Source organism: Oncorhynchus clarkii, chromosome 4 (assembly GCF_045791955.1).
Source record: "Oncorhynchus clarkii lewisi isolate Uvic-CL-2024 chromosome 4, UVic_Ocla_1.0, whole genome shotgun sequence".
In the NCBI taxonomy this organism is placed as follows: Eukaryota; Metazoa; Chordata; class Actinopteri; order Salmoniformes; family Salmonidae; genus Oncorhynchus; species Oncorhynchus clarkii.
This window is the reverse complement of record NC_092150.1, coordinates 11,766,427-11,785,793: the sequence shown is the minus strand read 5'-3', so window position 1 is coordinate 11,785,793 and position 19,367 is coordinate 11,766,427. Positions and strand designations below refer to the sequence as shown.

General features: G+C 42.5%; 3 protein-coding genes across 3 annotated transcripts in view; 1 reads left to right on the top strand and 2 right to left on the bottom strand.

The window, feature by feature from the left end:
• The window catches only part of LOC139406433 (cadherin EGF LAG seven-pass G-type receptor 1-like), an 88,467-nt gene extending 79,139 nt beyond the window's left edge, over window positions 1–9,328 (top strand). Inside the window, exons 25-35 of the mRNA XM_071149004.1 lie at window positions 737–911; window positions 1,054–1,166; window positions 1,267–1,346; window positions 1,454–1,580; window positions 1,828–1,953; window positions 2,233–2,360; window positions 4,075–4,181; window positions 7,364–7,507; window positions 7,621–7,836; window positions 8,137–8,470; window positions 8,584–9,328. Of these exons, the coding sequence (XP_071005105.1) occupies window positions 737–911; window positions 1,054–1,166; window positions 1,267–1,346; window positions 1,454–1,580; window positions 1,828–1,953; window positions 2,233–2,360; window positions 4,075–4,181; window positions 7,364–7,507; window positions 7,621–7,836; window positions 8,137–8,470; window positions 8,584–8,608 (1,575 nt within the window). The 3' untranslated portion in view covers window positions 8,609–9,328. The remainder of the gene's footprint in view (window positions 1–736; window positions 912–1,053; window positions 1,167–1,266; window positions 1,347–1,453; window positions 1,581–1,827; window positions 1,954–2,232; window positions 2,361–4,074; window positions 4,182–7,363; window positions 7,508–7,620; window positions 7,837–8,136; window positions 8,471–8,583) is intronic.
• Window positions 9,329–10,254: 926 nt separating this feature from the next.
• LOC139406443 (gamma-crystallin M2-like) lies at window positions 10,255–11,192 on the bottom strand. The gene is made up of 3 exons (XM_071149027.1): window positions 11,149–11,192; window positions 10,705–10,944; window positions 10,255–10,530 (listed from the first exon to the last, which is right to left on the bottom strand). Exons 1-3 carry the CDS (start codon window positions 11,179–11,181, stop codon window positions 10,255–10,257), a joined length of 549 nt encoding a protein of 182 aa, XP_071005128.1. The 5' UTR covers window positions 11,182–11,192.
• An 884-nt stretch (window positions 11,193–12,076) lies between these two features.
• Window positions 12,077–19,367, bottom strand: part of LOC139406432 (receptor-type tyrosine-protein phosphatase eta-like) — a 126,984-nt gene continuing 119,693 nt past the window's right edge. Inside the window, exons 32-39 of the mRNA XM_071149003.1 lie at window positions 19,269–19,356; window positions 19,022–19,112; window positions 17,852–17,925; window positions 17,417–17,551; window positions 14,747–14,863; window positions 14,445–14,605; window positions 14,192–14,327; window positions 12,077–14,022 (exon numbers count right to left, since the gene is read on the bottom strand). Coding sequence (XP_071005104.1) covers window positions 13,864–14,022; window positions 14,192–14,327; window positions 14,445–14,605; window positions 14,747–14,863; window positions 17,417–17,551; window positions 17,852–17,925; window positions 19,022–19,112; window positions 19,269–19,356 — 961 coding nt within the window. The 3' untranslated portion in view covers window positions 12,077–13,863. The remainder of the gene's footprint in view (window positions 14,023–14,191; window positions 14,328–14,444; window positions 14,606–14,746; window positions 14,864–17,416; window positions 17,552–17,851; window positions 17,926–19,021; window positions 19,113–19,268; window positions 19,357–19,367) is intronic.

Genomic DNA, 19,367 nt, shown 5'->3' with positions numbered 1-19,367 from the left:
AATCTTTGTCAATGGAGATTGCCAATCTTTGTCTATGGAGATAGCCAAATCCACAAATTTGAAGGCGTGTCCACATACTTTTGTACATATGGTGTTCCTGCAGTCTACCCCCACCCAACCCTTCCCGCCGGGGAAAGGCCATTCTGTGCCATATCTGCCAGGGCACAAAGGCCATTAACCAAAATAGCCAATTAAATTGATTTGAAAACCAAAAAAACAGTAGCTTTTCTGTTAAGAAAAGCACAAGTGTATGTAAATAAATAATTAGCCTACAGGTCAAAGTGCATAGGTGATAGCCTATGCATATTGGCTACAGCCTGCCCTGTACAGGCCAATGCTGACATGAGGAAGGCTAGTCCCCCTTGAGTACATTTTAGTCATTTAGCAGACACTCTTATCCAGGGTGACGCCCAGGAGTAATTAGGGTTAAGTGCCTTGCTCAAGAGCACCTCAACAGATTTGTCAGTTAGTTGGCTTGGGGATTCAAACCAGCAACCTTCCGATTACTGGCCCAGCACTCTTAACAGCAGTGCTAAGTGGCTTTATCTTTGACAATAATAGTTCTGTCTGTTTGGCAATATGTGGATTTGGCCTCAGCCATTGCATTGTGTTCTGTTGTTATAGATTAGCAGTTACTGAACCAGACTTAGTTCACAGACAGCTTAAATAACAATTAGCACAGTTGGCTTTCAAAACAGTGGCTTTAATCATCTTTCCCTACCTCTCTGTCCCTCAGTTCATGTGTACAGTGGTAGCCATCCTGCTGCACTACTTCTACATGTGTACGTTTGCCTGGATGTTGGTGGAGGGCCTCCACATCTACCGCATGCTGACTGAAGTCAGGAACATCAACCATGGCCGCATGAGGTTTTACTACTCCATTGGCTGGGGCATTCCTGCCATCATCACCGGTGAGTGAGAGACACACACGCACACACACACGCATGCATGCATGCATGCAAAGACAGAGAGGGACACAGATGCAACATAATCAACATAAACAACATAATCTGGAAGCACATGCTCACTGTGTGGGTTTTTCCTCTCTTGTAGGCCTGGCAGTAGGGTTGGACCCTGAGGGCTATGGGAACCCAGACTTCTGTTGGCTTTCTGTCCACGACACACTCATCTGGAGTATCGCTGGGCCCATCGCTATAGTAGTACTGGTGAGTGTGTATGTAGACGCTGTTTATTTGTTGGACTATACTGGATTGGATCTGGCCAGTGGATTATGTTATTCATCTCTGTCTCATGTATCTCCCATAGGTCAACATTGCTTTATTCTTAATGGCCGCCAAGGCCTCATGCGGAAAGAGACAGTGGACATTTGAGAAGTCTGGAGCAATGTGAGTACTTCGAGACAGGATAACCATGTGGGGTTAGAAAATAGTTATCACGTAGCATACCATGTTGGCTGGATTCTATTCAAACATAACAAACATTTCCTCTCCAGCTGTTCCCTACATGTAGCCTTCCTCCTCCTGTTGCTCCTCAGTGCTACCTGGCTCCTGGGCCTCATGGCGGTCAACAGTGACATCCTCTCCTTACACTACCTCTTTGCCATCTTCAGCTGCCTTCAGGTACTTGGCTTTTTGGCTTGTCAAAAACAGTGCTTCAAAAAGTCTTACTGTGGTTATATTTATCTGATGTGCAATTATCCATCTCTCTGTCTCTCTCTCTCTCGCTCTCTCGCTCTCTCTTTCTCTCTGTCTCTCTCTCTCTCTCTCGCTCTCTCGCTCTCTCTTTCTCTCTCTCTCTCTCTCTCTCTCGCTCTCTCGCTCTCTCTTTCTCTCTCTCTCTCTCTCTCTCTCTCTCTCTCTCTCTCAGGGTGTGTGCATATTCTTCTTCTACTGTGTTTTCAACAAGGAGGTCAGGACCAACCTAAAGAACATCCTCACAGGGAGGAAATACATAGTGGAGGAGCCTACTGCCACCTGCTCCACTCTCCTCACAGTGAGTACACACCAGTCCATAGTTAAGTGTAGTATACCTGTACATTTATGTTGAGAAATTAGTTCTGAGTTGCATCGGGCAGCAGGCAGCCTAGTGGTTAAGAGCACTGGGCCAGTAACCGAAATGTCACTTGTTTGAATCCCCGATCCGACTAGTTGAAAGATCGGTCAATGTGCCCTTGAGCAAGGCACTTAACCCTAATTGCTCTTGTAAGTTGCTCTGGATAAGAGTGTCTGCTGAATGACTACAATTTAGTTTATTACTTCTTTGTGTCCCCAGCGTTCACTGAACGCTAAGCATTCGTACACAGAGGAGGACAGTCTGTACCGTACGGCCATCGGAGAGTCCACTGCCTCCCTGGACAGCACAGTTAGATCAGTCCGCAGCTTCAGCAGAAGCCAGGCCAGGTGACTTACTGGGTGGGAACTGGGTTCTACTTAGCTAACAGAATGTGCCGAGCTAATGTGATGCTCTATTAGCCGTTACAGGTTAGGTACTGTTTGGCGTAGCACAGATAATATTCTATCAACCTTAACTTGGCGATACTTCCTCAATTCCCAACATGGAAGACAACGAATGTCTTCTAAACGTCCATGTCAAGTGGCAGGGACTTGGTTTGAATTTAGAAAATTCTCCATGAAGTAATCCAACAATGTGTATGCCTCCATCTTGTCTATTTCAAATCTTCTCTCATTGATTGAGACGATGTGATTGTCATCATGACATGCCTCACTTTGGAGTGGAACCACCTGTCTCAATCAATGACAACATTTGAGACAGACAAGACGGTGGCGGACACACTTAAAGTGGAACTGACAGCACTTTAACTACTTTGCAGATATAAAACAAACAGAAAATCATAATATCAGTCAAAAATATCAAATGCCCAGTTTATACTACAAAATCAACTTTGTAGGAGGTTTGAAAAATAGGTTCTATTTGACAATAATATTCCATGATGTAGATTACGGCATTGTTGGCAGAATAAATAGATATACAATTCACCATTACATTTATTGGTAGTCCAAAAAATGTTGCTCTCGGGTTGTAAATCACAGCTGTCCATATTTTGCTGCCTCCACCCATTCAGGGATGCACTTTTTCAGTTTCAATTACTCAATATTTTGGATAAAAACTTACGAATTTAACTAAGGCTGTTATCCACAGTTAGCATGCATATCTCTTAGTTGTCAATCAAATGTATTTGGAATCGATCAAATGGGTGGGCAGGTATTTTCCATTCAGTTGCCAAAACGTGGGTTGGGACAAGCATGCATTGGCTGGAAAGCTGCAGAAGGCGAGCAGGCTACTATTTCCCTTTGTTTATCAGTGAAATGTTCATGGCCAACTACGAATGGAAAACATTTCAGAGAGTTTATCTACTCTTGCCTCATTAGATTTTAGTTCATCCCTCTCTGGCTGACATAGATGTTTATTGTAGGGAGGGAGAAATAAGCTACCTGTTCATGGTTGTCTGATCAATAGGACTGTAAAGTTCCCAAATGTAAGAGGACACCCTTGGTATTTAAATATTTGTAGAAATCCATTCAGGTGTATTTTCTGTATTGTAAAATGTAAAAATAAATAATAATAATTAATATCTTGTTCTTTCTGGGGGTGTATAGGAACACATTTTTATAAGATGTCATGACGATAAAACCCTGTCAGTTCCACTTTAGTGGAGAATTTTTCATTTAATAGTGGAAAGTTTTCTAAATTCAAACGAACCCCCTACACCTAGACATGAAGGTTTAGAAGACATTAGATGTCTTCCAAGTCGGGAATTGAGGAAGTATCGACAAGTTAAGGTTTGTTGAAAATTATATTATATTTTCTATGTCATAAAGTACCTACCTAATAACACCCATCCGCCAGCTGGAACAGAGTGGTGGTCTGACGAGCCAAACATTTTAATGGCTAGGTTCTACTAACCCTACATCCCAGATTTTTCAAGATTTTCCAGATTCTGGATTTCATGCTTATTCCTTCCTGATTCAGGGACTCTTCCAACCAGAATTTATGGAAAACCTGGGAATTTTAGGAAAGTTCATGGAATATCGTGACCACATTTCATACTCAAGTTATTATTTCTGTACTCATCATGCCTCTTTCTTCCAACAGGAATGACTCAGGGCAGAAGCACACGACATCCTCCGGCTCAGCCAAAAAGAGTTCCCGTGGGGAGGGAGACTCCTCCATCTTCCTCCGCAAGTGCTCCAAGAAAGATGGTACAGTCCTATATAGTTACATTGAGTGTCATCAAATTTTATTGGTCACATACATGTGTTTAGCAGATGTTATTGTGGGTGTAGCAAAATGCATTTGACAGGGAATCTTAGTGCATCCGAATGTCTCAATAATTTACGTGCCATTGGCTGCTCAGGCCTATAGAGTGGTGAGGAGAAGGAGTCTACCGTATCCGGAAGTGAATTCATCATTCATTTTTGGGATTCAGGGTTCACTCAAACACCATTTTAAGCTTTGTTTTACGATTAACTGTTACAGCTGATTTCGGGATTGTATATCAATTTGCTCTTAAATATTAGTCATCTGATGTCTTTGTTTCAGTCTCTGAATTGTTTAAACAAACTTTTCGCTCTTGATATCAGGGCATAAAAACTACAATCTGTCTCCTGAATTAGCCTAGTGAAGGAGAAGCCTCCCCAGCTTCTCCTTCACCCATATCCAGACAGCAGATGTTCTGAAAGAGCTGCAAAACCTGGACCTGTACAAATCAGCTGGGCTAGACAATCTGGACCCTCTCTTTCTAAAACTATCCGCCGCCATTGTTGCAACCCCTATCACCAGCCTGTTCAACCTCTCTTTCGTATCGTCCGAGATCCCTAAAGATTGGAAAGCTGCCGCGGTCGTCCCCCTCTTCAAAGGGGGTGACACCCTAGACCGAAACTGTTACAGACCTGTATCCATCCATCCTGCCCTGTTAATAAACAGATCACTGACCATTTCGAATCCCACCGTACCTTCTCCGCTGTGCAATCCGGCTTCCGAGCCGGTCATGGGTGCACCTCAGCCACACTCAAGGTACTAAACGATATCATAACCGCCATCGATAAAAGACAATACTGTGCAGCCGTCTTCATCGACCTGGCCAAGGCTTTCGACTCTGTCAATCACCTTATTCTTATCGGCAGACTCAATAGCCTTGGTTTTTCTAATGACTGCCTCGCCTGGTTCCACATGGTTCCACAGGTACCACAGGGTTCAATTCTCGGGCCGACTCTTTTCTTTGTATATATCAATGATGTTACTCTTGCTGCGGGCGATTCCCTGATCCACCTCTACGCAGACGACACCATTCTGTATACTTCTGGCCCTTCCTTGGACACTGTGCTAACTAACCTCCAGTAAAACCAAATGCATGCTTTTCAACCGTTCGCCTGCCCGCCCGACTAGCATCACCACCCTGGACGGTTCCAACCTGGAATATGTGGACAACTATAAATGGCTAGACTGTAAACTCTCCTTCCAGACTCATATTAAACATCTCCAATCCAAAATCAAATCTAGAATCAGCTTTCTATTTCGCAACAAAGCCTCCTTCACTCACGCCGCCAAACTTACCCTAGTAAAACTGACTATCCTACCGATCCTCGACTTCGGTGATGTCATATTCAAAATAGCTTCCAACACTCTACTCAGCAAACTGGATGCTGTCTATCACAGTGCCATCCATTTTGTTACCAATACCACCCACTACTGCTACCTGTATGCTCTATTCAGCTGGCCCTTGCTACATATTCGTCGCCAGAACTACTGGCTCCAGGTCATCTATAAGTCCATGCTAGGTAAAGCTCCGCCTTATCTCAGGTAGGTAAAGCTCCGCCTTATCCAGCAGGTATATCTCATTGATCATCCCCAAAGCCAACACCTCATTTGGCCGCCTTTCCTTCCAGTTCTCTGCTGCCAGTGACTGGAACGAATTGCAAAAATCGCTGGAAAAAAAAAAAGCTGGACACTTTTATTTCCCTCACCATCTTTAAACATCAACTATCTGAGCAGCTAACCGATCGCTGCAGCTGTACATAGTCCATCTGTAAATAGCCCACCCAATCTACCTACCTCATCCCCATATTGTTTTTATTTACTTTTCTGCTCTTTTGCACACCAGTATCTCTACTTGCACATCATCATCTGCTCATTTATCACTCCAGTGTTAATCTGCTAAATTGTAGTTATTTGCTCCTATGGCCTATTTATTGCCTACCTCCTCATGCCTTTTGCACACACTGTATATAGACTTTCTTTTTTCTTCTGTGTCATTGACTTGTTTATTGTGTTATTGGCTTGTGTATTGTTTACTCCATGTGTAACTCTGTGTTGTTGTCTGTGTCACACTGCTTTGATTTATCTTGGCCAGGTCGCAGTTGCAAATGAGAACTTGTTCTCAACTAGCCTACCTGGTTAAATAAAGGTGAAATAAAGAAATAAAAAAATAGCATGCATAGCTTACAGTGCCTTCAGAAAGTATTCACACCCCTTGACTTAGTCCACATTTTGTTGTGTTACAGCCTGAATTCAAAATGGGTTAAGTAAAGAAAGAAATCTCACCCATATACTGTGTACACAATACCTCATAAGGAAAGTAAAAACATATTTTTAGATGTATTTATTTTTTAATTAAAGACCTAAATATTTCATTTACTTAAATATTCACAACCCTGAGTCAAAATATGTTAAAAAAAAGTCAAGGGGTGTGAATACTTTCTGAAGGCACTGTATACCTGGTCCCCAGCTCGCTTTCCCTGACTAAACTTGCTGGCTAGCTGAACTATGCTAGTTTTAGTCCTCATTGCTAAACTTCATAAATACTGCACCCTCGACTTCAAAACCCATTTGCTAGCTATACAGTCATGTAACTAAGAAATTTAGTGGAAAGACACTTGAAAATTATTATTTTGTTGAATAGTGATGACTGGTTCGAGCTATCTTTTGTAAGACAGTGGTGGTGAATTATATCATTGCTACGCAGATCCAAGTTCAGTTTTGAGATTCACCAACGTCACTAGTGAGAGTTAGCAGGACGTTTCTGAATGGTCTTGGAACTGTGACAACGGGCAGCCTCTCCCCGCCTGGTTTCGATGGGATATGTAGTGATTTTGCCAACACAGCCAGATATGCACACGGTCTTGTACCCTTAACCATTTGTAAACTGACTATAATATTGGTTGATTAAATCAGACTATTAATATAATGAGTGATCCAAGAATGTCCCAAGATAATTGACACGTGAAAACGCAAAAATAGCAACTAATCAGAGTGCTAATGACTACAATGAATGGTTAAACTATTTCCGAACACTATGGGTCGGCGGGGCACCTCCTCCTCCTCACCACTCTATAGTTCAGTGGTCAGAGAGTAAGTTATAGCTCCGGTGTTTCCATGGTAACAGATTCGGACTCGGACAGTGAGCTGTCGGTGGATGAGCACAGCAGCTCCTATGCCTCGTCCTACTCCTCAGACAGTGATGATCACAGAGGAAGCCACAAGCATAGGTGGAACAACGAGAGACCGTCCCAGCACAACACACCCATAGGTAGACTCAGGTTCAAACACACACACACACACACACACACACACACACACACACACACACACACACACACCTCATATATTTAAAAGTGTTCATTTATTTTACTGTATCTGAAGTGGATACAGTGGCCAATCACGTGAAGCCCTACTGGCCAGTGGAGCTGCCGACAGCCAGTGAGAGTGAGGACCCCTGCGGGGTGGAGTTGCTGCGTGTGGAGACCAAGGTCAACGTGGAGCTCCACCAGGACAACAAGATCAACAGGGAGTCCCTCTACCAGAATGATAGTGCCCCTCCCAGTTCACCTGACTGCAACCAGACAGAGAAGAGAAGGGGTGAGCGAGCGAGCGACAGAGAGAGAATTTCTGCAAATGTTCTTCTTAAATTCTATTTGAAACCTAACCCAATCTTAACCACACTACTAACCTGAAAATTAATATCAAAAAGCACATTTTTTGTAGCAAATGTTTACTTTGGAATCTGACTTTGTGGCTATTCTAATTCAAAAAATTATAATCTAGTACCTAAAATGTTATTCCTATCCAAATAAGGTGCATGTGTCTGTTTGTGTGTGTGTGTGTTTTCTTGTATAACTGACTGGGGATTGTGCATTCACCCTCTGCGTTTACAACCAGGCATTCTGAAAAACAAGATCACCTCCCCTCCTCCTCTGACTGACAAGAACATGAAGAATCGCCTGCGGGAGAAACTGAGTGACTACAACCCCCACAGCATCTCCACCAGGACTACCCCAGTCCCCCCGTCTCCCGTCTCCTCCCATCTACGCCCTGTAATCGGAGGCAACGGGGTCCTCATCAAATCCCCGCCTCGCCTGCCCGTGCCTCCACACTCTCCGTTATCTCCATGGGACCTGCGCAATGGGGTTGTCATGACAACGACGAGGACGATGATGTCGCCATTAGTCAATGTGGTCAACGGGGTTCAAGACGCCCAAGACTCGGACTCCGAGTGAGTGTTTATGAGATATTGGTGGCCATGTTGCATTTCTAACAGATATGTTGGATAATACGTCAGTCACTTTTGACTTTAGCAACTCTCTCTGTCTCTGCCTCTTTCAACAGCGGTAGCAACGAAACCTCAATCTGACCTGGAGGGAATTCCAGATAGACAACCAGCTCTCAAGGCAAGAGGGGCTACAGCGCCGATACCATGCGTGCTGTTCAAAGGTCACTGTGGGGCCCCTAAGCTCCTATGGAGACCAGTGTTAGCCCAGACAACTGCCTGCCTGAGAGAAAAGGGGAAGAAAGGAGAGAGCCTGAGAACTACATCTCCCAGCATGCAGCAGCTAGTTGGAAAAACAAAACAATGCACTTCACGGCACGGCTAACAAGTGGCGCTGTCTGTAGTTGTTCATCGCGGGTGGCAACTGACAGCAGGTTGGGATTGAGGACTTTTCCAGGACCAGATGTGCCATGATGTGATATTGACCTCATGAATCAGTAAGACATTCACCAAGTGCCCAGCTGTTTGCCCACAGAGACAGAAACGTCCAAAAAACAAATCAATGTCATTGGTCCGTGTAATTACTTTGTAGATATTTTGTATTTTTATTTTTTGGACTTGTTTATAGGAAAGGAATAACTAAGCTGTACATTGTAAGTAGTGTATTGTAATGTCATATTATTGGGAGAGCATGTGTAGATATGACAGTCAACAAGGTTTTTTACAGATGTTTACGAATTGTTTAAAGAAAACAGAAACGCTGCCATCCGCAGCATGTAAAGTACTCCCAGTCTGAAAATACTCTACTGATAATATGATTTTGAAGTATTCAAACACTCGCATAGTAAGTCTAGTAAAACAAAAGCCATCTTAAAATAGTCATTCTAACATGTTCATCTCCGTATTACAGTGAAGGTCTTGTACATTCCAATTGTGTCCTGATGTTTGAATGAGGAAAACACACTGAAATCTTAATACTGTCATTACAGGTTCCAGTAAATGGCAGAGTAATATAGAAATCAATTGCTACTCTTGAGTGGTTAGTAGAAAATGACAGTATGTGCCTTTTGATTGTTACCATGCTGCCTCATTGTCACCCTTTTCACATTGTGCTTCTGAGTTTGTGTAGATCCTTATATTACTTCTACACATCATCTCTGGAGATCCTATCGCCAAGTGTTCAGCCAGTGACATGTCTGTACTCTGATTTTTAACTCTTTAGAATAATATGTTGCAGTATTATTTCCAAGGAAATCATATTCATTTTAAGTACCAACTGTGTGCCTTTCTCTCTGCCTCCACAGAGCATAGTGTCTAAACCCAAGGTAATCACTATTACTAGTTTTAGTATACCGACCTCCCCTTTCCCATTCCCCTGTTGAGCTGTAAACACCCGTGTACATGATCTAGTTATAATACTGTCATCCCTCAGTCCTCTTTCTGCTATTTCATGTTTATAGATGAGCCATATCTCTTTAAAGCTGATATTGTGTCAGACACTGGAATCATTATTGTAACATACACATATTTATTTTTTGTGAAAAGACACTGGCAATCAGACTAAAATAAACCACATTTGGATTTTTTCCCTTACTTTTATTTGATTTTTTACGTGTTTCTTGTGTCATTAAGAATTGATCGGTATGTGACATACAGTATTTGTATGTTTTCAGAATGGCCTGTCAAGAGGTTTGGATAAAGGGTCGACGAAATGTGCAATCATTTAGGCTCTTTTCAAACAGACATTTTATTCAATGGCTTCTCTTATTTACATCAGTAAAAAGCAATATCTAGTAACAGGTCTCGTTGATACGCCTCATGCTCATGAGCCTACCCATAGAGCCCACCTGACTGAAGTTTCTGTACTCTCCAGGCCTCATGTACATCATTCTGCCTCTGTACTGGGGCTGCTCATACATGAGCCAGTGGCCGTCCATAACGTTGCAGGACATGCAGTTGTTCATGCGGTAACGATCCATGATGCTGTCACAGTCGTCCATCATCTCGTGCATCTGACCTCCAAAGTTCTCCCTCTCGTAGATCCTCATCCTGAAATATCCTCTGTGCTGTAACATGATGAACAACATGTTTTAGGGAGAAATTGTGAACTGTAATGTTAAATGTATCACGCATGTATAGAAGATTGTAGTCATACTGACTAATGGCCATAGGTGTATGTTGTACAACAACAAAGAAGACTACGCGGTAACTAACAAATCTGTGTGTGTTAGTAGGTTTACCATGGGGATCATGCGGCAGGACCTGATGTCGGTCATTCCCATCATGCGCTGGAAGTCAGAATACTCTCCCCTCTTCATGAACCACTGGTTTCCCATGTAGTTGGAGCGGTCGTACACCATGAAGCAGCCACTCTCAACCCTGCAGGACTGGCAGCGGCTCAGGTAGGAGGACATGTCAGGGCAGTCGCTGCTGCACTCATAGGAACGACCCTGGAAGTTCCTGTCCTCGTAGAAGGTGATCTGAAAATAAGCAAGAATCATTTCTATTCACCATTCAAACATACAAAAACACATTGCTACATGTTGGGCCTTGCCCAATCCCACTGACAATCAGCTTTTTGGGATTAGGGTTGCCTTGTGCTCTGACACTAGAGTACTAAAGTGCACTCAGTGTAACAAGCTAGGAACATTTCTATGAATAAATACGCTAAATATAATACTTACTCTGCTGTTCATGTTCATGCCAGTGGAGGTCATTTTGTCTCTCTGGGCTGGGGAACTGTTATCATACTGGTTTAAAACCTTTCTTTTTATACCTGTGAACCCCATTGTACTCAGCAACATGGAATAGAGGGCCATGGAGCACTGAGGTCTGTCCACATGTCCAGGGACACGGGTCTCTCAAAAGACTTAAAAAATGCTGTTTCTCTCAAAACAATGTAACAATGAGCCTTTGTGAAAGGGTTAACAACAGTGATGTAGTGCAGGGTAAACACCGTTAACGCATCTAAAAAAAAAATTGCACGAGTGTTTACCCAAATTTAGCAGAAAAATGCATTGAATGCATAGGGACTGTTACTTCTCTAATCCTGAACAGCGATCAGCGTTCTGCCACCAATTTTTTCACCACTACATCACTGGTTAAAGGGATAGTTCAGTCAAATAAAAAAATGACGCATTGGTTTCCTTAACTTGTAAGCAGTATATGGACAAGGTACGACAGGAATCCATGCTTCGGTTTAGTTTCCTTGGTACTGTTTCCACATGCTAATGTTATTGCATGTGTGGCACAAATCCCATTCAATTAAAGGGACCGATATTAGAATTTTTCACACATCATGTCCAAAGCATCCGAAAGTGTCTAAACTTGTGAAGCTCAACAAAGTCACTAATGCTTTGAACATGGGTGAAAAATTCTAGTATCGGTCCCATGTCTTTAATGGGATTTGTGATTTTGTGCCACAAATGCAATTCAGCACAATTGGTAACTAACTATCTGGTTACCAGTGGTACAAATTGGTGCTTGTTTCAATGAAGTATTTTATCCCAGTTAGTGTAGCCTAATTTAACAAAGTCTTGGGCCATTGTCTCAATCAACACTATGGACATGGTGGCCAAATAGTAACACAGAGAAGCTCACATTAGACACTTGTAGAGAGAAAAGTGGAACATGTTTAATCACAGTATTGACCAATGGAAGGATACAAAAATATTCACCTTTTCCTCATTTGCATTGTACCAGCAAGCATCACATAGTAACTCACACAGCATCGTAAAAAACAATCCTAAAACTCTCGAGGAAGACTATTGGTGGAGTCTGCTTTGCTTATGAGCTCCACTGAGTAATATGATCAATATAAATAAGTGCTTTGAAGAACTTAAGCAATGTGCATTGTGATACAAAGACAGTAAAACAATATCAGCATAGTGGCTTTACATCAATCACAGCTGTAAATCTATGACCTATGTCCAGAAACACCCCTTATATCCATAGTCCTTAGGCCTTTATGGTCACTTGTGTAGATAGCTAGGCAGAACCAATACCGTCATTGATTTGACCAATCCTGTTCTTTAGGAAGTAGAGGTTGCTTTTGGACTGGGCCCATGCATACAGTATATATAACCACATAGTTAGAAAAAGGGGAAATCGCCTCATGGGAAAAGTGTTTTCCTGCTTCTATGATAGAAGCATCACAGATAGACAGTATGCACAGCATTACATGAACCACTTTCTATAGAACACACATCAGGGAAACAACAAACAGTAGGGAGACAGTTCATCATGTGTAACCTCCGAGTTACTGAGAGAGGAGCTGACTTTACAGACTGACGTGTGAATGGAAATTTGCTATTGCACAAAGTGGGTTTTAAACAGCGGAGGAGGACCACAGGCTCTCACAGCAGATTCGCAATCATTTCTCATGATCATAAGAATATTTACACCAACCATAATAAAACATCAAGAAGAGAATTTAAAAAGCTACAGTGTAAAAACCTAAATGCATCCGGTGCATTATGCAGAACAGGGTGTAGGAAGCACAAAAGTTCTCACGAAAATCCTCATTTTAAACTTGTTTAGATATCAAAATGATCTGGAGTGAAAAGTTAACATTTGAACATCTAATATTAAATAATACATTCATAGGCCTATTGTCAGGAGTAGTTCCCGTTTCCTCTAAGACAGTGCATTGTACTTATCCTGTCACATAAAAAGGAATGTATTGTAATGTTTTAAAAATGGTATAACTGACTTCATTTTGCCGGGCCCCAGGAAGAGTAGTTTCTGCCTTGGCAGCAGCTAATGGGGATCCTTAAAAATACAAATACAAATGAATTACAGCCCTTATTGGAGACTTGAGAGGGCACAGAAGAGAGGGGAGGTTGTTTCGTAGGACATTTTTTAGGGCAGTTATGTTGGGTGCTGATCCTATACCTAAGGCTGGGGATACATTTCAACTTAACATTGGTCTCATTTAACAATAATCTACATCTGCATTACATTATTATATCAATATATAAAGCTTTGATTTCGATTACAAAGGTATGGCACATTCAGTTTAACCACACATCATTTCTTACAACATTGGCATTACAGTCATAAAAAGAGACAAAGCAGATATTCAGAAGTAGCAGCAATATACAAATATGGAAATATAAGAACTACATCTCTAAAATATAATTTGATGTACATTCCATTATTGGTCTTTGGATGGAATTTGTGCATCCGTTCCTCTCAACAAACCGTTATCTTCCATGTTATTTTTCCAACTATCATAAAACGTGACCAAATAAATACTAGTTTGATTTAACCAACAAAAAAGACTACAGTGTAAGGCAACATGATCAGTGAGAGTGAACAATCCCTTTTCTAAACCCTTCTCTACAGGCCTGTCCGACTGAGACGGGAGGATGGGAGAGACAGAGCAGTGGACGTGAGGCCTATGTGTTATGGTAGCCATTCTTAGCTGTATCTTTCCTGGGTTCTACGTTCTCATAGATGGTGAGTGCAGCCGTGTTCTGGTAGATTAAGTCCACGTTGGTTCCAGTTCTGGATCGGATTATGTCTATGGCACACTGGTTTAGGAACAAATACTGGTCCTGTAAGACAGTAACACAATATAGTTCAATATGATGAAGCAAGCTGACCATTCAGATGTCAAAACATTTCACCTAGAGACCACATAAGTATTAGCATAACTTCCACTTTTAACCACAGGGATGGATTGTACAGTAAGCCCCCAAACATGGTGAAAAGTAGAACAGTGACCTCGGTCTGAACCATGAGGGGCCGGTGCATGCGCAGGTCGTGGATGGTGCCGTACACGTCCACCATACTGTCCCTCTCTATCTGGAAGATCAGCCGGTCGATGGCTATGAAGGTACCTGTACGACCCACACCCGCACTGAGGGGAGAGAGACAGAAAGAGAAAGAGGGAGAGAGATGAGAAAGAAGTAATGTTAATGTACTGTTCAAGCCAATAACACTTGTTGAAGTTAACTGTGAGAAACTGTGTGTTTACCTGCAGTGGACGACGGTGGGGGAGTGGCGTGAGTACTGGTCCATGTGCTCTCGGACCAGGTGTCTGAAGTTGATGAGCAGCTCCGTGGTCTCGGGGACGCCGTGGTCCGGCCAGGCTGTGAAGTGGAAGTGACGCACCGAGCGTGTCTCTGCTGTCCTCACCTGTCAGCCAAACATAAACACAGCGACCGTCTTTTGTTTATGGGAAGGGATCGTTTTTCCCAGAGCCATGTTTTACCCACTAAGTAGCTGATGAGGAAAACATCGGTAATATTTGTTTCACTCATTATCACAGGAACTTACATTTTTTACGTCAAAATCCCTGATGGTCCAGTCTTCTAGGGGGATCTCAGAGGTTGTTGTCACAGTGATATTCTGAAAGTGCTTGGTTTCAGATGGCCAGTATTTCTCACATTTCACCTGAGAGGAGAGAGGTGGGTGTGTGAGTTATGAATTGGGGTAGCTTTTGGTTTTCTGTTTCTGTATATACAGTTGAAGTCGGAAGTTTACATACACCTTAGCCAAATACATTTAAACTTTCACAATTCCCGACATTTAATCCTAGTAAAAATTCCCTGTCTTAGGTCAGTTAGGATCACCACTGAAATGTCAGAATAATAGTAGAGAGAATGATTCATTTCAGCTTTTATTTCTTTCATCACATTCCCAGTGGGTCAGAAGTTTATATGCACTCAATTAGTATTTGGTAGCATTGCCTTTAAATTGTTTAACTTGGGTCAGAAGCTTTAACTTCCTGACTGATGTCTTGAGATGTTGCTTCTATATAGCCACATAATTTTCCTACCTCATGATGCCATCTATTTTGTGAAGTGCACCAGTTCCTCCTGCAGCAAAGCACCCCCACAACATGATGCTGCCACCCCCGTGCTTCACGGTTGGGATGGTGTTCTTCGGCTTGCAAGCCTCCCCTGTTTTCCTCCAAACATAACGATGGTAATTTATGGCCAAACAGTTCTATTTTTGTTTTATCAGACCAGAGGACATTTCTCCAAAAAGTACGATCTTTGTCCCCATGTGCAGTTGCAAACTGTAGTCTGGCTTTTTATGGCGGTTTGTGAGCAGTGGCTTCTTGCTTGCTGTCAATATAGGACTCGTTTTACTGTGGATATAGATACTTTTGTACCCGTTTCCTCCAGCATCTTCACAAGGTCCTTTGCTGTTGTTCTGAGATTGATTTACACTTTTCACACAAAAATACGTTCATCTCTAGGAGACAGAACACGTCTCCTTCCTGAGCGGTATGATGGCTGCGTGGTCCCATGGTGTTTATACTTTATACTTTAGTACTATTGATTGTACAGAAGAACGTGGTATGTTCAGGCGTTTGGAAATTGCTCCCAAGGATGAACCAGACTTGTGGAGGTCTACAATTTTTTTGCGGAGGTCTTGGCTGATTTCTTTTGATTTTCCGATGATGTCAAGCAAAGAGGCGCTGAGTTTGAAGGTAGGCCTTGAAATACATCCACAGGTACACCTCCAATTGACTCAAATTAGCCTATCAGAAGCTTCTAAAGCCATTACATCATTTTCTGGAATTTTCCAAGCTGTTTAAAGACACAGTCAACTTAGTGTATGTAAACTTCTGACCCACTGGAATTGTGATACAGTGAATGTTAAGGGGAAAAAAATCTGTCTGTAAACAATTGTTGGAAAAATTACTTGTGTCATGCACAGAGTAGATGTCCTAACCGACTGGCCCAAACTATAGTTTGTTAACAAGACATTTGTGGAGTGGTGGGAAAAAAAATCCAATCTAAGTGTATGTAAACTTCCGACTTCAACTGTATTATTTGGTGTTTTATATTTCTGTAAATATGATCATTTTGTTTTTCTGTTTCTGTAAATATGATTTTTTTGTCAATATGATTGGTGCTTGTCTCCACCCCCCTCCAGGTGTCGCCAGTTGCCACCTAGGGCGGCAGGTAGCCTAGTGGTTAGTGCATTGGGCTAGTAACCGTAAGGTTGCCGGATCGAATCCCTGAGCTGACAAGGTAAAAATCTGTTGTTTTACCGCAGAGCAAGGCACTGTTCCCTGGGTGCCAAAGACATGAATGTTGATTAAGGCAGCCCCCTGCACCTCTCTGATTCAGAGGGATTGGGTTAAATGCAGAAGACACATTCGGTTGGACAACTGACTAGGTATCCCCAGTGTATTTATACCTGTGTTCTCTGTTGCCAGTTCATCATGTCTTACCTGTGGTCTTTCCCGCCTTATTGTTTCCTAGTTTTTCCCGGTTCTGACCATTCTTCCTGCCCTGACCTCGAGCCTGTCTGCCGTCCTGTACCTGCCTGACTCTGACCTGATCACGAACCTCTGCCTGCCCTGACCTCGAGCCTGTACCTGCCTGACTCTGACCTGATCACGAACCTCTGCCTGCCCGGACCCCGAGCGTGTCTGCCGTCCTGTACCTGTCTGACTCTGACCTGATCACGAACCTCTGCCTGCCCTTGACTTGCCCTTTTCCTGCCCCATGTTTTTAATAAATGATCTGAGAACTGTACTATCCTCCTCCCGTGTCTGCATCTGGGTCATATCCTGAGTCCTGATAAATTTGGGATTTTCTGTTTCTATCAATATGATTATTTGGGGTTCTCTGTTTCTGTAAATATGATTATTTGGGGTTCTCTGTTTCTGTAAATATGATTATTTGGGGTTCTCTGTTTCTGTAAATATGATTATTTGGGGTTCTCTGTTTCTGTAAATATGATTATTTGGGGTTCTCTGTTTCTGGAAATATGATTATTTGGGGTTCTCTGTATCTGGAAATATTATTATTTGGGGTTCTCTGTTTCTGGAAATATGATCATTTTGGTCACCATCTTTTGAACAACAACCTGCTTGGGCTGGCCGACTGAAGAGTCGAGACCGAGCTGGCCTTGCATCTGTTAAGTGTGCTGTCTCGTGTGTGTGTGTTTGTGCGCACACATGTATATATGTGTGTATGCACTCACTCGTCCCTGTTCATTACAGCGTGTCAGCATGACCAGAGTCTGGACGTTCTTCTCCCAGATCATCCTCCAGAACTCATTGACGGTGACGGGCAACGGACCTTGGGCCGCAATAAACTCCTTCCTGGAGTTGTAACCCTGGCAAAGGACACATATTGACCCAGTACGTAAGCATCTACTACAATCACCATCTAACTTTCCTAAACCTTTTCATACTTGTCTGTATCTCCTGGTTAATGTGATATGGATGTGATGTAACTGACTCAATACTACTAACTCTAGCTATAACCTGACAATGAAGACCTATAACTGAGTCTTAATTGAAGTTATCTAGCTATATCGATCATATTTGTGAAATAATCTCAGAGCAGAGCTGAAGCGTAGAGTGTCGGAGAAAGCTGATTATGATGAAGATGATGATGACGGGTCAGTATTTACCGGGATGTAGTTAGAATTGATGTAGTCGTCGAATGGACTCCCATGGATGGACAGTTTCACTCTAGAGGATTCATCTGGGATGTGGGAAAGAGGAGGAATGAGGATCGATAGAAATGAAAGACAATTCCTGTCACTCTGCCCAAGTGGCAACCTTTCATGCAGAGCCCCACCTGTTTGAGCCCCACATTTTTAACAGGCTTGGCTGTTTTGCATGTTATTTTGTCATTAATACATGTCACATATTAGTTTGCAAACAATGTAAAAAAATATATATCATTGAGTTAATAAAACTGCATACAAACATGGTCTCTTTTTTGCTTTCTTGAGTAAGGCAGCTCCAAAATGCAGGTGGTTCAGCCTAGCTCAGTGCTTTCTGTGGTGGTGGGGCAGCCAGCAGAAAATACGGAGTGTTGCGCTGTATTTGGCTCTGTGTTCTGTCACTCATGGGGACACTACGTCACCGCGAAGTGTAAGGTGAGACCTCGAAAATTCTAGCCCTTTAGCTTCTGACGTAGAGTTACATTATAAGTGCCCATCCATGAAGGCTCAAGGTTATTGGCCACAGATAAAATGACGTCAAATCACGTTATATGTACAGTAGCTTTGATTGGACTGATCATGTCAACATACTTTCAAAATCTTAGCTAACGGTCATGATCATGAATCAAGTCGACAATCTACTGGCGAATCCTTTTCAATCCTTGTCATATGAAGAGAAATAATGAAGAGAAATGATAGATTAAACGTATCTGTGCTTATCGGCTGTTGGATATAAAAATTACACAACAAGTTGGAAATGGCAAATTCAACAATGAGTGGTTTGGAAGAAAGTGACCACAGCACAAAAAGTCCAAAAATGTATTGTATGCTGCTGCATAAATGATGTAATATACCAAGGAGATATGTATACTGTAGCTAAGAAAGTAATAATGTTACAAAGTGTATATTGTGTAGTAAGCTGTTAGTAGCCCATGTGCCTCACGCTAATAATTTGGGCCCTTTTCTGACTTTGTGGTGCACATGTAGCCTATAGTCAAACTCTGAGCTATTGAATAAACAAAGGAGTTAGTTAGCCTGTTCGACAATGAGGATGGAGGATTTGATATGATAAGCAATGCTAGCTGTGGCAGGAGGACAGGGGTCAAGGGTCAGGGGTTATGGTCGACTCACAGGGAAGCACGTTGTTGTAGCGGTTCTTAGACTTGTTCTCCATGGCCATAGCACTGGTTTTAGCTTGGGCTGTTCCCACTGGCTTCAGGTCCTAGAAGGAGATGGAGACATTAGGCCACCAGGCACCAGTAGCGAACAAGCAAGCACAGGAATATTTACCGAATACAGAAAATCTGCCTGATGGAACTGCTGCCTGATGGAAAATCCATATCATGTGTATGATTGAATAAATAGCTTTATGTTTTACCTCAAACTCCTCGGCGAAACCACAGTTGGAGTCTGCTTTCTGCCTCTTGTAATAAGCCTCGTAGTCCTCCACCCTCACGGCCACGCTTCTGCTCATAGA